General features: G+C 40.0%; 1 protein-coding gene across 2 annotated transcripts in view; it reads left to right on the forward strand.

Annotated features, from left to right (window-relative positions):
* Positions 1-20,230, forward strand: part of Mdn1 (midasin AAA ATPase 1) — a 118,104-nt gene that overhangs the window by 28,968 nt on the left and 68,906 nt on the right. For both annotated transcript variants that reach the window (XM_006537476.3, NM_001081392.1), the window contains exons 19-33: positions 247-343; positions 3,402-3,515; positions 5,099-5,246; positions 5,633-5,743; positions 7,359-7,510; positions 8,413-8,591; positions 9,276-9,484; positions 10,141-10,287; positions 12,690-12,831; positions 13,136-13,270; positions 13,349-13,487; positions 13,994-14,132; positions 14,267-14,394; positions 15,621-15,765; positions 18,527-18,656. In XM_006537476.3, the coding sequence (XP_006537539.1) occupies positions 247-343; positions 3,402-3,515; positions 5,099-5,246; positions 5,633-5,743; positions 7,359-7,510; positions 8,413-8,591; positions 9,276-9,484; positions 10,141-10,287; positions 12,690-12,831; positions 13,136-13,270; positions 13,349-13,487; positions 13,994-14,132; positions 14,267-14,394; positions 15,621-15,765; positions 18,527-18,656 (2,115 nt within the window). The remainder of the gene's footprint in view (positions 1-246; positions 344-3,401; positions 3,516-5,098; positions 5,247-5,632; positions 5,744-7,358; positions 7,511-8,412; positions 8,592-9,275; positions 9,485-10,140; positions 10,288-12,689; positions 12,832-13,135; positions 13,271-13,348; positions 13,488-13,993; positions 14,133-14,266; positions 14,395-15,620; positions 15,766-18,526; positions 18,657-20,230) is intronic.

Raw genomic sequence — 20,230 nt, forward strand, 5'->3', positions numbered from 1 at the left:
TGCACCAGAAAGACTTGAATGTCAGCATGAAGGTAAGCTGTGAGAAAGAGAGTGTGTGTCTGTGTGAGCGCATGTATTTGCTGTCTGTCTGTCTGTCTGTCTGTCCGGAAAGTGATCCTCTGAGGCTTCAGAACATTCCTGAGTTACTGAGCAGGTGCTTGCCCTCTGTGATTTTAAGTTGACTTGCCCTGGGGCCCTCTAGCAGATTACTTATTGCTAAAAGTTGTTAAAATTTTCTCTTAACAGAGCCACTGGTTCGGCACCCTGATTTTCGTTTATTTGCATGTATGAATCCAGCTACTGATGTGGGCAAAAGAAATCTCCCACCAGGAATAAGAAACAGGTAAGAACTTTGTTTTCTTATCTTTACTGGTAATATCAACATAACCAAACTTCAGTGGTTGAAATTTATTGAAATCTCATAGAGGAATCTTGGTTTCCTTGTTATTTCTGTTTTTGTTTTTTTTTTTTAAGATTCATTTATTTTATATATGTGAGTACACTTTTATATATGTGAGTACTCTTCAGACACAGTAGATAGAAGAGGGCGTCAGATCCCATTACAGATGGTTGTGAGCCACCATGTGGTTGCTGGAATTTGAACTCAAGACCTCTGGAAGAGCAGTCAGTGCTCTTAACCGCTGAGCCATCTCTCCAGCCTGTTTTCTGTTTTTCATAGATTGTAGGCAGGTGAGAACGTCTAGAACACTGGAGAACCATTCTCTATTGTTTATTATGTGTGCTACTTCTGTGGTTTGGTCAAGGTTGTGTACATAGTTCTTTCTTTGGTGTTTAGTGTGGCACTTAGAAGGCCTGTTGAACACAGTAAATCTTTTAGTTACTAGGGAAAATTCATTTGTGCTTGCTTAGTTTTGGTACTGAAGATTTAGCGTCAGTAATATTTTTGTCGTTTTAAGTTTGGAAAGAGTCACTAAGTCAATTAGGAGCCTGTAAAATGGCTTCGAGAGTGGAAGCACTTGTTGCCAAGCATGAGAACCTGAGTTTAATTCCTAGAAACTGCATGTTGGAAGGAGAAACCCAACTTAATGCAAGGTGTCCCCTGACTGTATAACAGCAGTGTGACAGTGTGACATCATTGTCCACTTCACAAAAGTAATTTTTAGAAAACCTGTTCAATCTACCATTTACATTATTAAAAAATAATGGAAATATTATATATTTTAGAAATTATATGAAGTTTTTTAGTTTTTAACTATGTGAGAGAGTGGGCATATGCGTGTGGGGAGGTGTTACTGTTGTTTATCTTGAGATAAGTTCTCATTGTGTAACCCTGGCTATACTGGAACCTGATAGGTAAATCTGGCTGGCCTTGAACTCAAGATGCACCTATTTATCTTTAAATCCAGAAGTAGGGTTTTGTTTTGAAATCAAATAGAGCTCCCCAGTGTTTGGTACTTAGGTTAGTAATAGGCTAGTAATATCTTCTTAGTTACTTGTTGCCTTGATTAGAATGAATTGTCCCTCTTTATCACTTCTGGTTTGTCCTATCTGTTTGTCTGATTCTGTTTTGTCAGGTATTAGAATAGTGATGCCTTCTTGATTACAGTGCCATTTGATTGGAACACTTCTAGTTTACTCTTTAAACTAAGGTGTGTTTCTTATAGACAGCAGATAGACAAGAGCTCTTTTCAGATCCATTCAGTCAGCCTATGTGGATTTGTCATCATCATGTCACTGGTTTTGGAGGTGGCTGGTGTTCCTGGTGGTGGTCTGTATTTTAATGCTTCCAGCAGCCTCCCAGCTCTTAGCTGTGCTCTCTTACCTATGCTCATTCATCTCAGCAGCTCAAGTGCTGTTTCCTGTATTCTCCTTGCAGTGAGTTTTAGGATGTAGAAAGATTTTCTTTCTCCTTCAATTATGTTGGGTGTTTTTGCTTATTGTGTTTCTCTGGGTTGGCCATCATAATGGTCTTTTGTGACTTGGAATGCATTGCTCCAGACTGTTCAGTTTCCAGTGAGAAATGAGCTGCTTGTTTTGATGGTTCCCTTTCTTTTTCAGCTTACCATACTGTTTCTTTGTTATATATGCTCCATGTTTTAACTATTACATGCCACGGGGATTTTATTTTTTTGTCTTGTCCAATTTGTTTTCTGTATGCTTTGTGTATTTGTATAGTTGTATCTTCAGTTTAGGTACATTTTCTTCTGTTAACCTTGTTGAAAATATGATATGCCATTGGTTGGGATTTTTTTTCTCATCTGTGTATAATTTGAAGGTTTTTTTTTTCCCCCATGGTGCTCACCTGTCCTGTGTTCCTAAAAATGTTTCATATCCCTCTACTTTGAGGATCTTTGAATCCAAATAAGTCATCTGCTTGATTCTACTTGTCAGACTCTTTTGAGGGAGCTTTCTATTTCTAGGGAGGCTATGGGTGGTGGTGATTTGTTTTTTTTTCAATTCCTCCTCAGTATTTATATCTCGAGATTGAACTTTTTCTCAAGTTCTGTATTATCTTCATCATTTCCATCGGCCTTATGTTTCTCTTTCTGTGGGTGTCACTTAGGACTTTTTCTTCCTTCTAGTCTTTCTCTTCTTTAAGCTCCTGGAATTCTTTGATCAAATTTATAATTGTTCATTTAAGTTCTGAGTCCTTTGGTTTATCTCTACAGGACTAATAGGTTTGGAGCTAAGATACTGTTTTGATTTCTTTTTTGTTTTTTTTCAAGACAGGGTTTTTCTGTGAAGCTCTGGCTATCCTAGATCTCACTCTGTAGACCAGGCTGTCCTCGAACTTAGAAATCTGCCTGTCTCTGCCTCCCAAGTGCTGGGATTAAAGGCGGGTGCCACCACCACCCAGCTCTGTTTTGATTTCTTACGTTGTTATTTTTGAGGTGAGATCTAGACATGATAGTTCTGTGTCTGATATAGACAGAAGAGAGAATGTGGGTTGGACCTACAAAACCACAAAAACTAATCGGACTTGGAAAGAATGACGTCAGGTGGGCATAGAGGACTAGACTGGTATACAGGGTGTGCTTCTTGGTCCGGTCCTGTAGTGTGGGGGTAGGTCTGACTGGGTGTATAGGTTAGATGTGACATGGGAGAAGCCTGGTGGAGGCCTAGAGGTTGGCTGCAGAGGAGGCTCACCAGGCTAGACACTGGAGCAGGGCTTTCCTAATGCTAGGACTCTTTAATACAGTTCCCCGTGTTGTGGTGGCCCCAACCGTAACGGTATGTTTGTTTCTACTTCATAACTAGAATTCTGCTACTGTTACGAATAATAATGTAAATGTAAATGTCTGTCTTCTGGTGGTCTTAGGCAACCCATGTGAAAGGTTTGTTCTCCCAAAGGGGGTCACTCCCTACAGGTTAGAATGCTACCCTAGAGAATGATGTGGGACATACTAGTGTCTTATACATGATTAATAATTTTCTTACAGGTTCACGGAACTTTATGTAGAAGAATTAGAAAGTAAAGAAGACTTACAAATACTTATTGTGGATTATCTGAAAGGACTGAACGTGAGCAAGAACACTGTGCAAGGCATTGTAAAGTAGGTTGTCCTTTGCTTGTCTTTGTACAATTACTTCTGAACATAAAAGACCCATTCCATGCAGCTATACTTTTTCATGATTTGCTTTTGTGTGAAGAAAACTGGTAGAAGGATTTGCTTTACAATGGAAACCTTACATGAATACTTTGAGATTTTCTTAAAGGAATTACTTGGGCTGGAGATGGCTCAGCAGCTAAGAACACTGACTGCTCTTCCAAAGATCCCAAGTTCAATCCCAAGCAACCACATGGTGGCTCACAACCATCTATAATGTTGTGACCTCTGACTTCTTCTGGTGTGTCTGAAGAGAATGTGAGCGGCGATGTACTCACATACATAAAATAAATAAATAAAACTTGAAAAAATAAGTTCTGAATTAAAAAAAAAAGAAATAACTTAGACAACTAAGACTCACTACCTATGAAATTAAATAGGTGCTATTATCTTGATTAATTCTGTATATTTATAGCTTAGTACTTGAATTCCTAAATAGTAAGTTGTTCTTTTATCTTTTGCTTTGTCTCTTTCCTACTTAAAATTTGCATAGTAGCTAAACAGAAATGAGTTAGTTTGCTGTTGTAAATTGAATTAGGTTAAGAATTAAGAGATTTGCATGTATACGCTACCAAACTATGGTATGGGTTGATTCTTTGTGTCTCTTAGGTATTGCAGGCCATATAGAAAGTGTTTTGTATAGTCTAAGATGTCATATTGACCCACAAAGCTGGAAACTATTAGGTCGTTTTGAGCAAATCACTCTCCTCCGAAAGGGAGTGTGATATAGGAAGGGATTGAAATAGGATTTTAGCTGTTCACTTAGAATTTTATAGCTTGCTCCCTACCCTACCCTGAACCTTTGAGTGTGCTAGGTGTCAGACCTGGAGTCTTGTCTGTGCTAAGCAGACATTCTGTAGCCTTGGCTGACATTTGTTTAAGGAATAAATGTCCTGCATTTCTATTGTGCAGGGGCTTGGGTTTTATCTGTGATTCCTGTTTGCTTTCATGTGGGCATGCAGCGGATCACCATTTCCAAAGCCAAATAGTATGGAGAGCATATTTCAATCCTCTACCTTGGGAAGGGCATTAGTGTTAACTATGCCAGTAGACACCATGTCTCTCTGTGAGTTTGACATTACTGAAGGTAGATAGAGCTGTGTTCTTTCAAATCTCCTAAATCCTGTTTCTTGTGTGTAGTTCTTCATTTGCCCCTCAGGTAAAGCCTACTCTGACACACTACTTATGAATCAGCCTTTTCCTACTAAGTTGCTGAATTATTACTTTGCTTATGAGACACAAGTCTCTCACTTAGGGCCACTGGCTCTTTTGTGTCAGTGAAGTAGGATGTTTCATTTCTTGATTTTTTTTCAAAGATACTCATTAAGCTGTTTGAAAGAAACTTTATGTGATCTCTATGAGTTCAAGGCCAGCCTGATCTACAGAGCTAGTTCTAGGACAGCCAAAGCTACACAGAGAAACCCTGTCTCAGAGAAAAAAGGAAAATAGCATTTGGAGTTTCAATAGTTAGAAACAAGCAGAAAAATAATTACTATTTAATAAAACTGTGCAAACCTTCCTCTTTGTAGCTTCTACACTGCTTTGAGGAAAGAGTCAGGAACCAAATTGGTCGATGGAACTGGCCACAGGCCTCACTACAGCCTTCGGACCCTCTGCAGAGCTTTACGGTTTGCAGCTTCCAACCCATGTGGCAGCATCCAGCGCTCACTCTATGAGGTGAGATGGGCTCACCGTGAATGGGAAGGAGAAGTGACGCAGGTGCCACATGTGCCAGTCAGTGCTTGCCAAGAGACTGTCGCTTAACACTTCAGTCAGGAGCTGCCCTGTTCTTTTCTCTTCCATTTTACCACATTTAGAAGTTATTCTGAGGAAGCACACACCTTTAATCCCATCAGAGACAGGCAGATCTCTGAGTTCAAAGCCAGCCTGGTCTACATAACAGGTACCAGGAGAGCCAGGGCTACACAGAGAAACCCGGTCTCAAAAAACAAAAACAAGAAAAGTTGTTCTAGGATATGGCATCCCAGGAATCTTGTTCCTGAAGTAAATTGGACTGTTATAGAAGGCTAGGCTGGGTTCATCTCTTTGTGTCTTCTCCCTAGGGCTTTTGTTTGGGGTTCCTAACACAGCTTGACCGGGCATCACACCCAGTGGTTCAGAAGCTCATCTGTCAACACATTATTTCTGGCAATGTCAAAAGTCTACTGAAACAGGTTTGCTCTTCAACTTACTTTCTTTCTTTTTTCCAAAGATTTATTTATTTATTATGTGTAACTACACTGTAAATGTCTTCAGACTCCCCAGAAGAGGGCATCAGATCTCATTAAGGATGGTTGTGAGCCATCATGTGGTTGCTGGGAATTGAAGTCAGGACCTCTGCAAGAGGGATTCATCTTAGTTATTCTGTTGCTGTGAAGAGACACCATAACCAAAGCAATCTTTATAAAAGTAAGCATTTACTTGGAATCTTGCTTACAGTTTTAAAGAGTTAGTCCATAATGATCATTGTGGGAGGCAGAAAGGCATAGTCCTGGACGAATAACTGAGAGCTTTATATCCTGATCCATAGAAAGTAGTCGAGGATAGAGAACTCTGCTTGGCATGGGCCTTTGAAACTTCACAGCCCACACCCAGTGACACACCTCCTCCAACAAGACCACATCCCATAATCCTTCCCAAACAGTTGCAATAACTGGGTACCAAATATTCAAACATAAGCCTATGGAAGCCATTCTTATTCAAACCACCACAGGGTTTTTAGAGGGGGTTGGACTACTGCTGTTAAAAGCAACAATGGTTTGAGTTTGATAGGAAAGTAACACTAGTCTTGACAAAAAACAAAAGAAAACTGAGAAACTTTCACCATCTTTTCGTTGCTTTTATTGTTTGCTCATTAGAATGAGAGAGAGGTATTTGAAGTTATTTGGATTCAACATTTTAAAAATAATACATGCTTAAAATTAACTATTGGAGACTCTAAAAATATGAGAAGAAAAAAGGTTTTTTTTCTTCATGTGATTTACCCTACAAACATCTTACAATGGTTGTGCCCTTCCCATGTTACCTGTTGTCTTAATTAAGATTTCTATTGCGATAAGCACTATAACCAAAAGCAAATTGGGGAGGAGGGGGTTTTTCAGGTTGTACTTTATAACTGAAGCAGACAGAGGCTATGGAGGAATGCTGCTTATTGGCTTGCTCCTCGTGGCTTACTCAATGGGTAACATCACTCACAATGGGCTAGGTCCTCCCACTCCAACCATCAAACAAGAAAATGCACTACAGTCTCAATTGAGATACCTTCCTTTCATTTATCTCTAGTTAATATATAAAGAACCAGCATACTCAGAAAGGATCTGTTTCTATAAAGGGTCAGCTTGTGTCCTCCAGGTGATCCAGACTCTACTAGTGTAAAACCTTCCTTCATGATAGTCCTGGGCCGGTGTTGAGAGAAATGATAGGTATTTTTGACTTAACTGGGCATTTTGCTAGGTGAGGGAGCTGAATCATATAATATGTGAAATTTTATTTTAATCTCTGTATTTTTTTCCCCCTAAACCTTTCTACTCTCATTTAATTTTAAAACCGATATGAAAAAAAATTGTTTTCATTCCTGGAAGTAATTTTGTGTTTTGATTACAGTTTTTTGTTGTTGTTATTTTGGGTTTTGTTTGTTTGTTTGTTTGTTTTTTGTTGGAAGTACTCATGGTAAAGTAGTATTTTTGATAAGGACTTAATTTTCTACTTTACCCTCATCTGAAAGAATGCCAAAGTTGACACAGGCTATGTTCATTTCTCAGAGTCCCTTTTTTTTTTTTTTCTTTTCAGCCTATTCCAGAACCTAAAGGAGGCCGCCTTATTCAGGTTGAAGGCTACTGGATTTCAGTTGGAGACAAGGAGCCTAAAATAGATGAAACATATGTCTTGACGCCTTCTGTTAAGCTGAACCTGAGGGACATTGCCCGAGTGGTCTCTGCAGGGTATGTGTGTGTTTGTACTCCTAGTACTGTGAAGTTTCTGTCAAAGGTATGGTGGTTACTTAGCCTGAGTCCTTAAACATAGCTTCACTGCTACTTACTGGCTAGCTGAATTACTGCTTTCAAAAATCCAATTCAAAAAATACACTCTAATGTATTTCTGTTTGTGTGACAGCTGAGAAAGGTGTAAAGATATTAATTACTGGGATGGTTTTTAAAGTTGTTGTGTTTTTGGAGACTAAGTTGCTGAGTGGGCTTGCTGCTCTTTTCAGAGTCTGCTTCCCATGTCTATAGCGTACAGCTGGGTGAAAGTAGCTCCATAGGATCCAAAGTCAGTTCTGGACACACACACACACACACACACACTCCTCCAAAAATTCCAAAAATAAAAATTGAAAGTAAAATTGCTTTGTAGTTTTGTTGATTTAACACTTATTTCTTATTGTTGGGCGATTGACTAACAGTTAACTCCACTTTTTCTTACAAGTCCTGCAAGAGATGTTGGAATGGCATCTCAAGGCTGGGCATGGGATATAAGCCTTTAACCCCATCACCCTGTCTCCAACCCCAGCTTTGGAAGGAAATTCTTGACTGATTCATTCAAAACTGAAGTCATCTGAAGTAGCAATCGAGATTTGCATTGTAGTTGACAAGACAGTATGTTCAGCCCGGCACTCCTTTAATTTTAGCATGATGGATGGGGACAGAGAGATCTCTATGAAGAGTTCAGGGCAGTCCTGGTCTACATAGCACGTTTCAGGCCAGCCAGAGCTGAAGCCCTATCTCAGACAACAGTGGAATCATAGAACCTTCTTGATGCATGGTTACCTTGTGTACCTAAAAGTATTCTAGTTTCCTTCTTCTCGTCTCTTTTTATAATTGCTCTGTTGGCTAATATTTTACAGAACCTATCCAGTGCTGATCCAGGGAGAAACATCAGTTGGTAAAACAAGCCTGATAAGGTGGCTGGCTGCTGCTTCTGGCAACCACTGTGTGAGAATTAACAATCACGAACACACAGATATTCAGGAATACATTGGCTGTTACACGTCTGACACCTCAGGGAAGCTTGTCTTTAATGAAGGTAGTGTTATTGCATCCCTTGGATGTACACTTTCGTGCTTTTAGACCCAGTTCTTCTTACAGTCCTTTCTAATTGAGGAACGTGAGTGAGAGAGTTAAGGGTAATTCCTAGAGCACTGGATTCCTTTGTTGGGCTAATCTTGAACAAGACAATTATGAAGTATCAAAATCAAAGAATAGGCCGGGTGTGATGGCGCACACCTTTAATCCCAGCACTCGGGAGGCAGAGGCAGGCGGATTTCTGAGTTCGAGGCCAGCCTGGTTTACAAAGTGAGTTCCAAGACTGCCAGGGGTACACAGAGAAACCCTGTCTCAAAAAACCAAAAAAAAAAAATAAAAAAAAAAATATATATATATATATCAAAGAATAGGGTACAGAAGGATTAGAATTAGAATAGATAGTGAGAATTTGGTGATTTTATAAAATTAGATGTCGAAGAGAACATTTAACAGGTTGAACAAGAGATGTTTATAGCCTTAGCTCCTCCTGGGGGTAGAAAAAGGCCATGTCAATTACAAGTCTTACCTCTTGGAACATTAGATTGTTTGAGGGTCACAGCTAGCTGCAGAGGAATTTTCTTGGCATATAGCTATCAAATAGTATTTTTGTTTGTACAGACAGATATATTTTAAGGCCTTGGAGTCATTGATTATACTTTGAATAATTCTTGTCATTTCCTTTTAGGTGTTCTTATTGATGCTATGAGAAAGGGCTACTGGATTGTCTTAGATGAATTAAATTTGGCACCTACTGATGTGTTAGAGGCCCTCAACAGACTGCTGGATGATAACCGTGAACTGCTCATAACAGAAACACAGGAAGTTGTTAGGGCGCACCCTCGCTTCATGCTTTTTGCCACCCAAAATCCCCCAGGACTTTATGGAGGTAGAAAGGTGTGTAACAATTTCATGCAAAGTCTTTTCATCAACATGAGAAATGGTAAAATCGTTGTTAGGAATGAGACATTTGGGGATTCTTTTTCTTTTTTTGGTTTTTCTTGAAACGGGTTCTCTGTAGCCCTGGCTGTCCTGGAACTCACTTTGTAGACCAGACTGGCCTCAGACTCAGAAATCTGCCTGCCTCTGCCTCCCGAGTGTTGGGATTAAAGGCGTGCTAATTGTAAATCACTGCTAATTGTAAATCAAAAAGAATAGGTGCCTTTTAAAAATAAGATTTTAATTAAAGTGATTGCATCACTTCATTTCCTCCTGCCAACCCCTTCCATGTTTCTTTTTCCAATCCTTTCTATGTCTGCCTCCCCTAATTCCTGCTTAATTTGATAATTATTGTTACATAAATAAATGCATTATGGATAGATTGGTAGATAGATGCACAAATACTTAGATAAACCTGCTAAGTCTACTTTTCGTTTACTTACACACACACACACACACACACACACACACACACACACACACACACACACACACACACACACACACACGAGCTTGAGGGCTTTATCTTGGATATCCAGGCATGTGCTCATTGTTAGGTTAAGACTTTTCATGCACACATACACATGTCTTATTTTATTTTGAACATTCCCTAGGTGCTGTCTAGAGCTTTCAGAAACCGATTTGTGGAATTACACTTTGATGAGTTGCCCAGTTCTGAGTTGGAAACAATTTTGCACAAGCGATGTAGTTTACCTCCTTCCTATTGCAGTAAATTGGTTAAAGTCATGTTGGACCTTCAGGTATTTCATATCTTCTTCTGAACTTAAATTTTATTGGAATATATTAGTTAGCATTGGTATCACAATTTGATAGTTTTCTCAAGCAGAAGGATGTCCGTCCATTTAGTTTTAGCGAGTAAGGCTTTTGTTTGGTTGGTGAGTTTTATTGGGGGATATCTTTTTTCTAAAATATATCTGGTAATATCCATTTCTGTGTATGTTTTCCAGGGGCTGAGGGAATTTAAATTTACCCCAGAGCTGGTTTGTGCTATGCAAACTCTCTGTTACTGACCTTTAGCTCTAGCTCCTGTTTCTCTAACTCAGCACTTGTATCATTGTAAACTTTTATGCCATTTACTCTATAGTTATGTATAAATAATATATACAATATGCCTGTGTGTATTTATAACTTTTAGCAAAGGCAAACTACTTAACTTTTTTTTTTTTTACAGTGCTTGCTTGTGTTGCCTCAAGTAGTCTAGAAGTTGTGACTTTCTTGTTTTGTTTTGTTTGTTTGTGTTATTTTGGTTTTTGCTTATTTTCTTTATAATAGAGATGTAGGCCATTGAGCTGGTTCAGTGATTAAAAACAGTTTTGCAAGCCTGATGACCTGAGTTAGATCCCAGAACACACAGCAATGAGAGAACCAACTTTCGGGAATTGTTCTCCTATACTTGTGCCTGTGTACTTACAGACGCAAGAAAATCCAGAGATGACGTTGATCCCATCCATGATATGACACTGGAGGGGAGTGTTGGTCACGATTATCTTTCTTCACAGTTCTCCTCTGTTAACCATAAACCTGCAGTTGGTACTTCCCACCCCAAGGCTGGAGATAGGTTAAGGGCATGGCACACACTTAGTGAAGCAGTCTACAACCTCTAAAGTGCCATTGTTAAAAGTGTTCTTTATCAGAAATTAATTAAAGTGGGTTCTAAAAATCTATTGCTACTCCTGCTCACAACTTCATGTGGGTTTTCTTTCTGTGTTGTATAACCCATTGAGTCAGTTTAGTGCTGTCTGCATGCATATAGACAACTTACTAGTGGCCATACTCCAGAAGAGAAATGACTCCTCCCTCTGCAGCCACCAGTTGCCAACCGTGCAGCAGCTTCATTTAGCTTCCGGAGTCCCTCCTTCATCCATGTTTGAGTTTCCATGTGTGTCATCTTGTGCAGGTCTCATGCAGGTGCCTGAGTATGTGACTGCAGCGTGTCAGGTGACAGCATTTCCAGTGCTCTTCCTATCATCCAGCTCTTGGAGTGTCTCCCTCTTTTTCCATGACGTTTCCCAAGCCTTGCTGAAGTTGATCTAAATGTCTCGTTTGCGGCTGAACATGTACAGTCATGTATACTTGACACTTTTAACAGTTATTGAGTCCTTACCTTGATTGTGCTCACTGCTAAAAGACATTCCTCTGACCAGGGCTAAAAACAGCACTAATTTATAAACAAAATATTAGGGGGCAGATAAGGAGATTTCTATGTACTAAAGTTGGTCCCGCACTAGGACCTACTGCAACATGGCTTCACCAGCCATGGGTTTGCATGTAGGGTACCAGGCATGATGTCCCTCCTGTGGAGCAGGCTTCACATCCAATTAGAATGTGGTTAGTTACCCCATAATCATGGCACTGTTGCATCAGTCGGTACATTTTGCATGGCGGGTCTTTGTTGTAGCATTCAGGGTTTACTGCTGGGTAATGAGCGGATGATTTTTCTCCTCAGCAGATTGTTCAGGTTCCTTTTGTACGCTGAAAACTAGTCAGCAGGGAGAAAGATTCCAGATCAGTTCTAACAGTTTCTGTGTCCTACAACCAATTGTTGTATGTTGCATATTCAGTTAGTAGGTTAGCCAATGAGTAGCGTGTGCTGTTTTGGGGCCTTTCTAACAACTCATAGTAGTTATCCCATGGCTGGCACAGGATTTTTGGTGTTTGTAATAACCCATGTTTTCTGAAGGGAGCATTGTTCTCCCATGCAGATAATCCTCTGTTCAAATTCCTTCTGTTTTTTTACATTGTATGTTGTAATTAATTTGCAAAGCAGTTGATTTCCACAATGATTTTCATACATCTTTAATTTGGTTGATCCACCCTCCACCCTTTGTTTTCCTCAAGCCTCTTCCTCTCTTTCCTACTTTAACCCCAGTGTCCTCCCCGTTCACACCCATCATGTATGTTCTAGTATCTCATTCCCCCAATTTCTTACTGTTTAGATTATTCTCTTTTTTTCTGTATAGGAAATGAGATTTATTTATTTTCTGTAAGTGTATATTACTTTGAACATTTTTTCCAGACAATTGTAGATGATTTGCATTTCTGGGAAGTTAGATCAGGTAAAATGAGTTAATGATTTTTTTTATGAGATGAAACATATGCCTTCAATTCAGTTCAGTAAGAAATTATTTTTATACTTTCCTAGTCCTACCGGAGACGGTCCTCGGTGTTTGCTGGAAAGCAGGGGTTTATTGCCCTTAGAGATCTGTTCCGGTGGGCTGAAAGGTACAGATTGGCTGAGCAGACTCAGGAGGACTATGATTGGCTACAACACTTAGCCAATGATGGTATGTTTTAATACATAAAATTAGGCCAGATGTTTTATTAAAACAAACGCTTTCTAAATTCTGTGTGGTATGTTCATTTTCTCGCTTGTTCTAGAAGCAGCCTTTCTCTCCCAACTCTAACTGGTCTTGTGAACAGTTGTCAGTCTGGCAGACCTCTGCTTCTTGTGGGTCTCATGGTTTTGACTGACTCTTGCTTCTTCAGCTTCCTGACCCAGTGGCAGCAGTGGGTAACAGTCACTCTTACTTCATGTCTCAACATTCTTCACTACCAACTGCTTAAGTGTCCCTTTATTTCCACCTCCAGGCTTCATGCTTCTGGCAGGCAGAGTCAGGAAGCAGGAGGAAGCTGATGTAATTCAAGAAGTCCTTGAAAAACATTTCAAGAAAAAATTGTGTCCTCAGTCTCTTTTTTCCAAAGAAAATGTTCTAAAGTTACTGGGTGAGTAGACCCAAACACCATAGGAACATGAATCATGTTGTACTCATTAGAGCCTACAGTTTTATTTTGCTTTGGTAGGTAAATCGTCTACCCAGACAACTGTGTTGGAGTCTAAGTTCAGCCATGTAGTGTGGACTGAAAGCATGCGGAGACTGGCAGTGCTGGTGGGCAGGGCGCTGGAATTCGGTGAACCCGTACTGCTAGTTGGAGACACTGGGTAAGCTCTGAAACTGTAGCTCATTGAGAAGTCCCACTTTACTGTCTGTGGGATGGGGATACACCTATAGGGATGGGTGAAGCACTTAGAGGAGTTTCTCTTCTCTTTTGTTGTCTGTTTTTCTTTTCCCTCCCTCCCTCCCTCCCTCCCTCCCTCCCTCCCTCCCAACGCAAGATTTTACCTTCATACTAAAAAAGCTATTCAATAGGTGTGGAGAGAAATTGCTGGTGTTTCTTGCGGAATTCATAACGTTATTTCTTCCTCTCCATTGATTGCTGTTGGAAGAATTTAAAGAATGAAATGTGTGTAGATGATGACCTTTTGTACAAACCATCTGAGAGGTGCTGCTGTTGTACAGGGAAACACATAAACCTGAGTTGCAGGCTCCTGAGTTTGATTAGGCTTGTACCGAGGTCTGAGTGTGGCTCATCTCTTGCTGATACAGTGTCTCTGACTATGCATTTGGAACACATGCTGCTGCTTAATCTGGTGTATATTTCTAATAGGTGTGGAAAAACTACTGTCTGCCAAATGTTTTCAGCCTTGGCAAATCAGAAACTATACTCAGTCAACTGCCATTTAAACATGGAGACATCAGACTTCCTGGGTGGTTTAAGACCAGTGAGACAAAAGCCAAACGACAAGGTTGGTTTAGATACAGGGTATCTGCAGATTTCTGTCACTTTCTTCGACCCTTGCTTCTTGAGGATTATGTGTTTCACCTCAGACATCTAGTTTTATGTGTGTTTAATTCACCCTGCTGCTTCTCCAAATCATAGGACGAACTGGACACAAGACTCTTCGAGTGGCATGATGGACCACTGGTTCTGGCCATGAAGGAGGACAGCTTTTTCCTCTTAGATGAGATCTCCTTGGCTGATGACTCTGTCCTAGAAAGACTGAACAGGTGACATTAATGGGGCTTGTCTTTGCTGATAAATTTGTTGGCCTGGCTATGGCCTCGTGTGTTTATTGATACCCCATGTTTGGCACATAGAAATTAGGGAATGTCAAAAGAGTTGCTCTGTTTTTGGCTTTAGGGCTCAGGTGGTTTTGTTTGTCTTTTTATGTTTTTTACTTTTCAATAATCAGAAACAATTGATGAGGGATGATAGAGCTGAAAGCAAATGAATTTGACTTAATGATTTTTTAAAGCAAATTATATGCTTACACTTTATTACTTAATATTTTAAATAAAGCCAGAATTAGAATTCTAAATTTGATAACTTTAAGGCATTTCCACAACCTCAGACCGATTAGTTCTGATATAGTGATTTCCATTCTTCTGCTTTATTGAAGGATTGTGTAATAAAAATGTACCTGGTTTATAACTACAGTTTAGTCTTTAGTGAGCATCCTGAGATTTTTCAGTCACCAAAGTCATGTAATAGGATCTTTCTTGTAAAGTTTATTCTGGATTGTACCTACAACTCCAGGCAAGCACTGCTTAGCATTTTGTCTATAGCTTTAACTTTTCTGAGTCTTCCCTGTGAATGTTCTCTTACTGACTGTGTTAATGGTTGCTGTATTTGACTGTGTTCTTGCCTCTGAACGTGGGCATGTATGGAAACCTGAGGTCAGCATTTGGGTGTCTTCCTCAGTTGCTTTTCACTTTATTCCTTTAGGCAGTCTTTCTTTGAGCCTGGAGCTCAACAGTTTGACTATTCTTTGCCAGCAAGTCCCATGAATCCAAACTCATTTCCTCGTGTTTGTACAGTGAGCCCTGTATCAAATGAGCTATTTCCCTACCCTGTTGAAGTAAAAACTGCAAGTTTGGACGTTACTGGCATCAGTCTGGCACCAGTCCCCTTGCCTCGGTTTCCTGAGTGCTAGGATTCCCATACCCACACAGCACTGCACTGGCACAGTGTATATCATCTGTGTGCAGCACTGGGCTATGGCACTTTGTTTATCCCTTCACTGTTTGTTGGTATTTTTGTTATTTCCACTGGGGGGGTATTATAATAAATGGTGTGACAGTGAACCACTGCATTTCAGACACCTACTGCCATGATACTGCATTGCTAGGGCAATGTAAAAGAAGAAATTGATTTGTAAGAATGTCGACATCCACAAAATAAGGAACACATATATATGCCTTTTCTAATTTTTCTTCCCCATATTTTCTTGTAGTGTCCTTGAAGTGGAAAAGTGTCTGGTATTGGCTGAGAAGGGCAGCCCAGAAAGCAAGGACAATGAAGTAGAGCTCCTGACGGCAGGGAAACATTTCCGAATCTTAGCAACCATGAACCCCGGGGGCGACTTTGGTAAAAAAGAGGTAAAATTGCTTCCTAGAAAAGAATTTGGGTTTACTTTTTTTTTTTTGGCTCAGATATGGACATACATAAATGTATTATGTTGTAATACATTTGAATTGTATTATGGTTAACAATTCAGTGATAGATTATAAACCCATAAAGTATATCTATAATTAGAATCATTATTATTGAAAAAACATGGACATTTCTATATTTGATATTTCATTCTGTCCACCCAAGCTTTCACGAACCTCTGATCTGTTCCTGTGAGCTGCTCCCATCATATCTGACACTAAGCTACACTGGCTCTTACCTTGCTTTGAGACTTTGCATGTGTGTTTGTGTTTGAGACAAAGTCTGTGCGTAAGCAGGCCTCCTAGGAATGCAAGTATGTGCCAGCATGCCCAGTGGGAACGTTACTCTCTTAACTGTTAGAGTGGGCGTATCTGTGACTTCAAGGTGTGAGCAGATGTCACAGCAGCTTTAGCCACCGAGGTGCATGCTAAATGCTGGAGTCCCAGCACTGGGAAGATAGAAGGTCTACAACAATCTCAAAGCTAACATGGCCGCCTAGTTTTGTATCCGAAACATGTTTATTCTCTTACAAGTTATGTGAATCACATAATTGTGAGTAAAATTCTTTTTCTTCAAGAGGTTGGGCTTACAATCAGGCAACAACCAATATTCCTGTGTTTTGAAAAAGCTCAGGGAGCCATTTGATGAAAAGGGCAGCATTGTGTGCCTGGTTAGGTATGATAAGCAGTTATAACTCTTTCCTAACTTGTTGGATGCCTAAAACTTGAACATGGTATTTTCTCAGTAGCAAAAGAAAAAAATAAAGTCACTGTACTTTTTAAGATCTCTTTTCACCATTGTTTACGTTCACTCATACACATAATGAAAACACTTACACATGGTTGTACATACCACAAATAAACATTTAAAATGAAAACAACAACATTTGATATCTGAACACACTTAGAATATTCTTTCAAGTGCAGTATACTGGGTTAAGAACCCTAAGACCCACTTGGTTAACACTGAATCACTACTGTACTGTAGCTTGTCACCACATAAAGAAGTGTGTCAGTGGGGGCTGGAGAGGTGGCTCAGGGGTTAAGAGCACTGACTGCTCCTCTAGAGACCCTGAGTTCGGTTCCCAGCAACCACATGGTGGCTCACAACCACCTGTGATGGGATCAGATGCCCTCTTCTGATGTGTCTGAAGACAGAGACAGTGCACTCATATAAAATAAATAAATCTCTTTTTAAAAAAAAATGTCAGTGAATGTGGAGATCATAAAAAAATTTGACAACATTAAGAGGTTTCTGAATATGTAAAGACCAAAAATTAATTCAAATTGCGTTATGATCCAAAGTATTCTGGCAACTCTTATCATCTTGCCTCATGCCACTTTGCTGAAGTCTTTGTTCTGAATATATGACATACATGCTTTGCATACATGCTTTGTTCTGTGAGTATCACTCCTTCTCGTAATGTGAGTGGCAGTGAATAGTGCCCGAAGCACCTTTGCTCACATTTAAGACCATTGTGTGCTGTGAACTACCCTCTCATGCTTTGACTGCATATGCAAATTGTGGGAACCTTATAAGTTATGGATTATGATCCACATTCCCATTCACAAAATAACAGCACAAACTGTGTTAACTGACTGCCAGGTTAGCTTGCACTTTACGTAAGATAAAGTGGCTCTCTCTTACATGAGGGAAAGCTGCCTTTTGCTTTTTTCTATCTAATAAAGAAAGGGAGGTAAGCTCCTAATAGCGCAAGGACTTAAGGGGTTGATCGTCCTGAGAGGCAGTATGTATATGAGAAACACGAGCCAAGGTGAGCTGCTCCTGGATATGAGTAATAGGCCAGGTAGACGATAGTCACTGAGAAGTTGATGACAAATAATGATGCCCGTGTAGCACTGTAGACCTACATTATCAGTGGTTCTGATGACGTGGGACAATAGAATGTAGATGGTCCAGAAGCTGTAGGATTACAGGAGCTAAACAAGTTTTTGCTGCGTGTGAGGTGATATGCACATGTCAACTTTGAGCCATGTAAATGACATTCTCCTTTTACTCAGGACAACACTTTTCTAGGGGCAGAGAGTTGTTTGTGTAACTGGATAGAATCACAGGGCTCCCAATGAAGGAGCTAGAGAAAGTACCCAAGGAGCTAAAGGGATCTGCAACCCTATAGGTGAAACAACATTATGAACTAACCAGTACTCCGGAGCTCTTGACTCTAGCTGCATATGTATCAAAAGATGGCCTAGTCGGCCATCACTGGAAAGAGAGGCCCATTGGACACACAAACTTTATATGCCCCAGTACAGGGGAACGCCAGGGCCAAAAAGGGGGAGTGGGTGGGTAGGGGAGTGGGGGTGGGTGGCTATGGGGGACTTTTGGTATAGCATTGGAAATGTAAATGAGCTAAATACCTAATAAAAATGGGGAAAAAAAAGAAAATTAAAATAAATGTTGAGTGAGGAAAAAAAAAAAGAAAGTAAAGGGCTGAATTTATGCTTAGGGGTAGACGTCACATTTGACACAGTCCTAGAATCCTGTCATTGCTACCACTTCCTCCCTGAGGTCCTGATGCTCTGCATAACATCAGTAAATGGGCCATGCAACATTTGTGAGGGTCCTAGCCTTCAGTAAATTGTATCTGCTAGCAGAGGGAATAAGGAAGACATCTAGTGTTTGCTAGAGTCACTGCAAACGTTCCTTTCAGGTTTTAATTCACACTAGCCATTGTGTTCCTTACAGCTATCTCCTGCCTTACGAAACCGATTTACAGAAATATGGTGCCCTCAAAGCACAAAACGTGAGGACTTAATTCAGATAATAAATCATAATCTTCGTCCAGGATTGTCTCTAGCCGGAGTGGGTCATAAAGGTGAGTGGTGCTGGTTGGAAGGGCTGTTGTTTTGGGGAAAAGTAATTGTATGTATAGTCATTGTGTAATAAAATGAAAAAGATAGAAGCAGGAACAAAATAGAGCTGTGGTAAATACAGCATTTCCTCTTATCTTCTGAAAGTATCTTTTCACGTTTTTTTTCTTTCTGTTTTTATAGGTTGTTTGTATTTGTATGTGTGTGAATATTTTACATGTATGTGGAGGCAGACTGAAGTCAGGAGCTCTGTTTGGTTCTACCTTACTCACTGCGGCAGGGTCTTTTACTCAACTGTAGAGCACAGCAATATGGTCATTGCTAGGCAGCTTGCTATGGAAAGTCTCCTTTGTCTTCTGAGCCTGGGATTGGAAGCAAGACAGCCTCCCCAGCACTTCCATGGGTGCCAAGGATCTAAGCATCAGTCCTTAGCTCTGGCTGGCAGCATCGAAACCTCTGAGCCAGATCCCTAGCCCTTTTAATTTACAACTTGACAGGCTCGTATGTTTCATAAATGAATCTTTTACTCTGTTCTACTTCCAGTTTTCCATCTTACTATAAAAATCCTTCAAGCAAAAGGAAATCAGAATAATACTTTAAAACTCCTTTTTCTTTTCTTAAAGATTTGTTTGTTTAATGCATATGAATGCACTGTAACTGTCTTCAGACACACCAGAAGAGAGCACCACGTCCCGTTACAGGTGGTTGTGAGTCACCATATGGTTGCTAGGGATTGAACTCAGGACCTCCACAATAGCAGTCAGTGCTCTTTAAACACTCAACCAGTCCTTGTTTGGTTTTTCAAGACAGCCTTGGCTGTTCTGGAATGCACTCTATAGATCTAGATGGCCTTGAACTCAGTGAACTTGTCAGTTCTTAAAACGTCAAGCCTGACCATGTTTTAAAACCTTGCATTGATTTAATAATACAGGTTTTATTGTAGACACCAAGTGGAGTAAATTGCGACTCTAGATTTGGTTCTAAATGCATATGTATGTATGTATGTATGTATGTATGTATGTATGTATGTATATACATACATACATACATACATACATACATACATACATATATACAGTTCTTTGCAGACCTACTTTCTTAATAGAAAAAGGAAGGTTATGTGATTCTTTGGGATTGTGACCTATGGACATGTTGTTCGACTTTTAAAACATATCCTGAAAGATGGTTGTGAAACTGGGCAGGATGTTACCACATTACCTGCTCTCATCCTGCTGTTTCAGGAAAAGCTGACACTCCAGTTACCCAATAGAGGCATGCTTTTTTAAAGACGAGAGCCATGGAGCGTGGACACAGTAAGACAGACATGCACAATTACATCTGGCAGTGGACCAGAGATACTGTATAAAATCCTTGGCTAGGTAGCCCAGGCCAGCTTCACACTCATGGTTCTTCTGCCTCAGTCTTTGAAACACTGATCATATTCCACTATTCCTGGCCTATTCCCCATTTTCACATGTTTACTGTTCATTGCACAAGTTTCATAGAGTTCTTTACATTTCATTCACGATACCCTGGATCTTTAAATACGTACTGCTTAAGCATGTTCTTTGTTTTCAAT

This window comes from Mus musculus, chromosome 4 (genome assembly GCF_000001635.26).
Source record: "Mus musculus strain C57BL/6J chromosome 4, GRCm38.p6 C57BL/6J".
In the NCBI taxonomy this organism is placed as follows: Eukaryota; Metazoa; Chordata; class Mammalia; order Rodentia; family Muridae; genus Mus; species Mus musculus.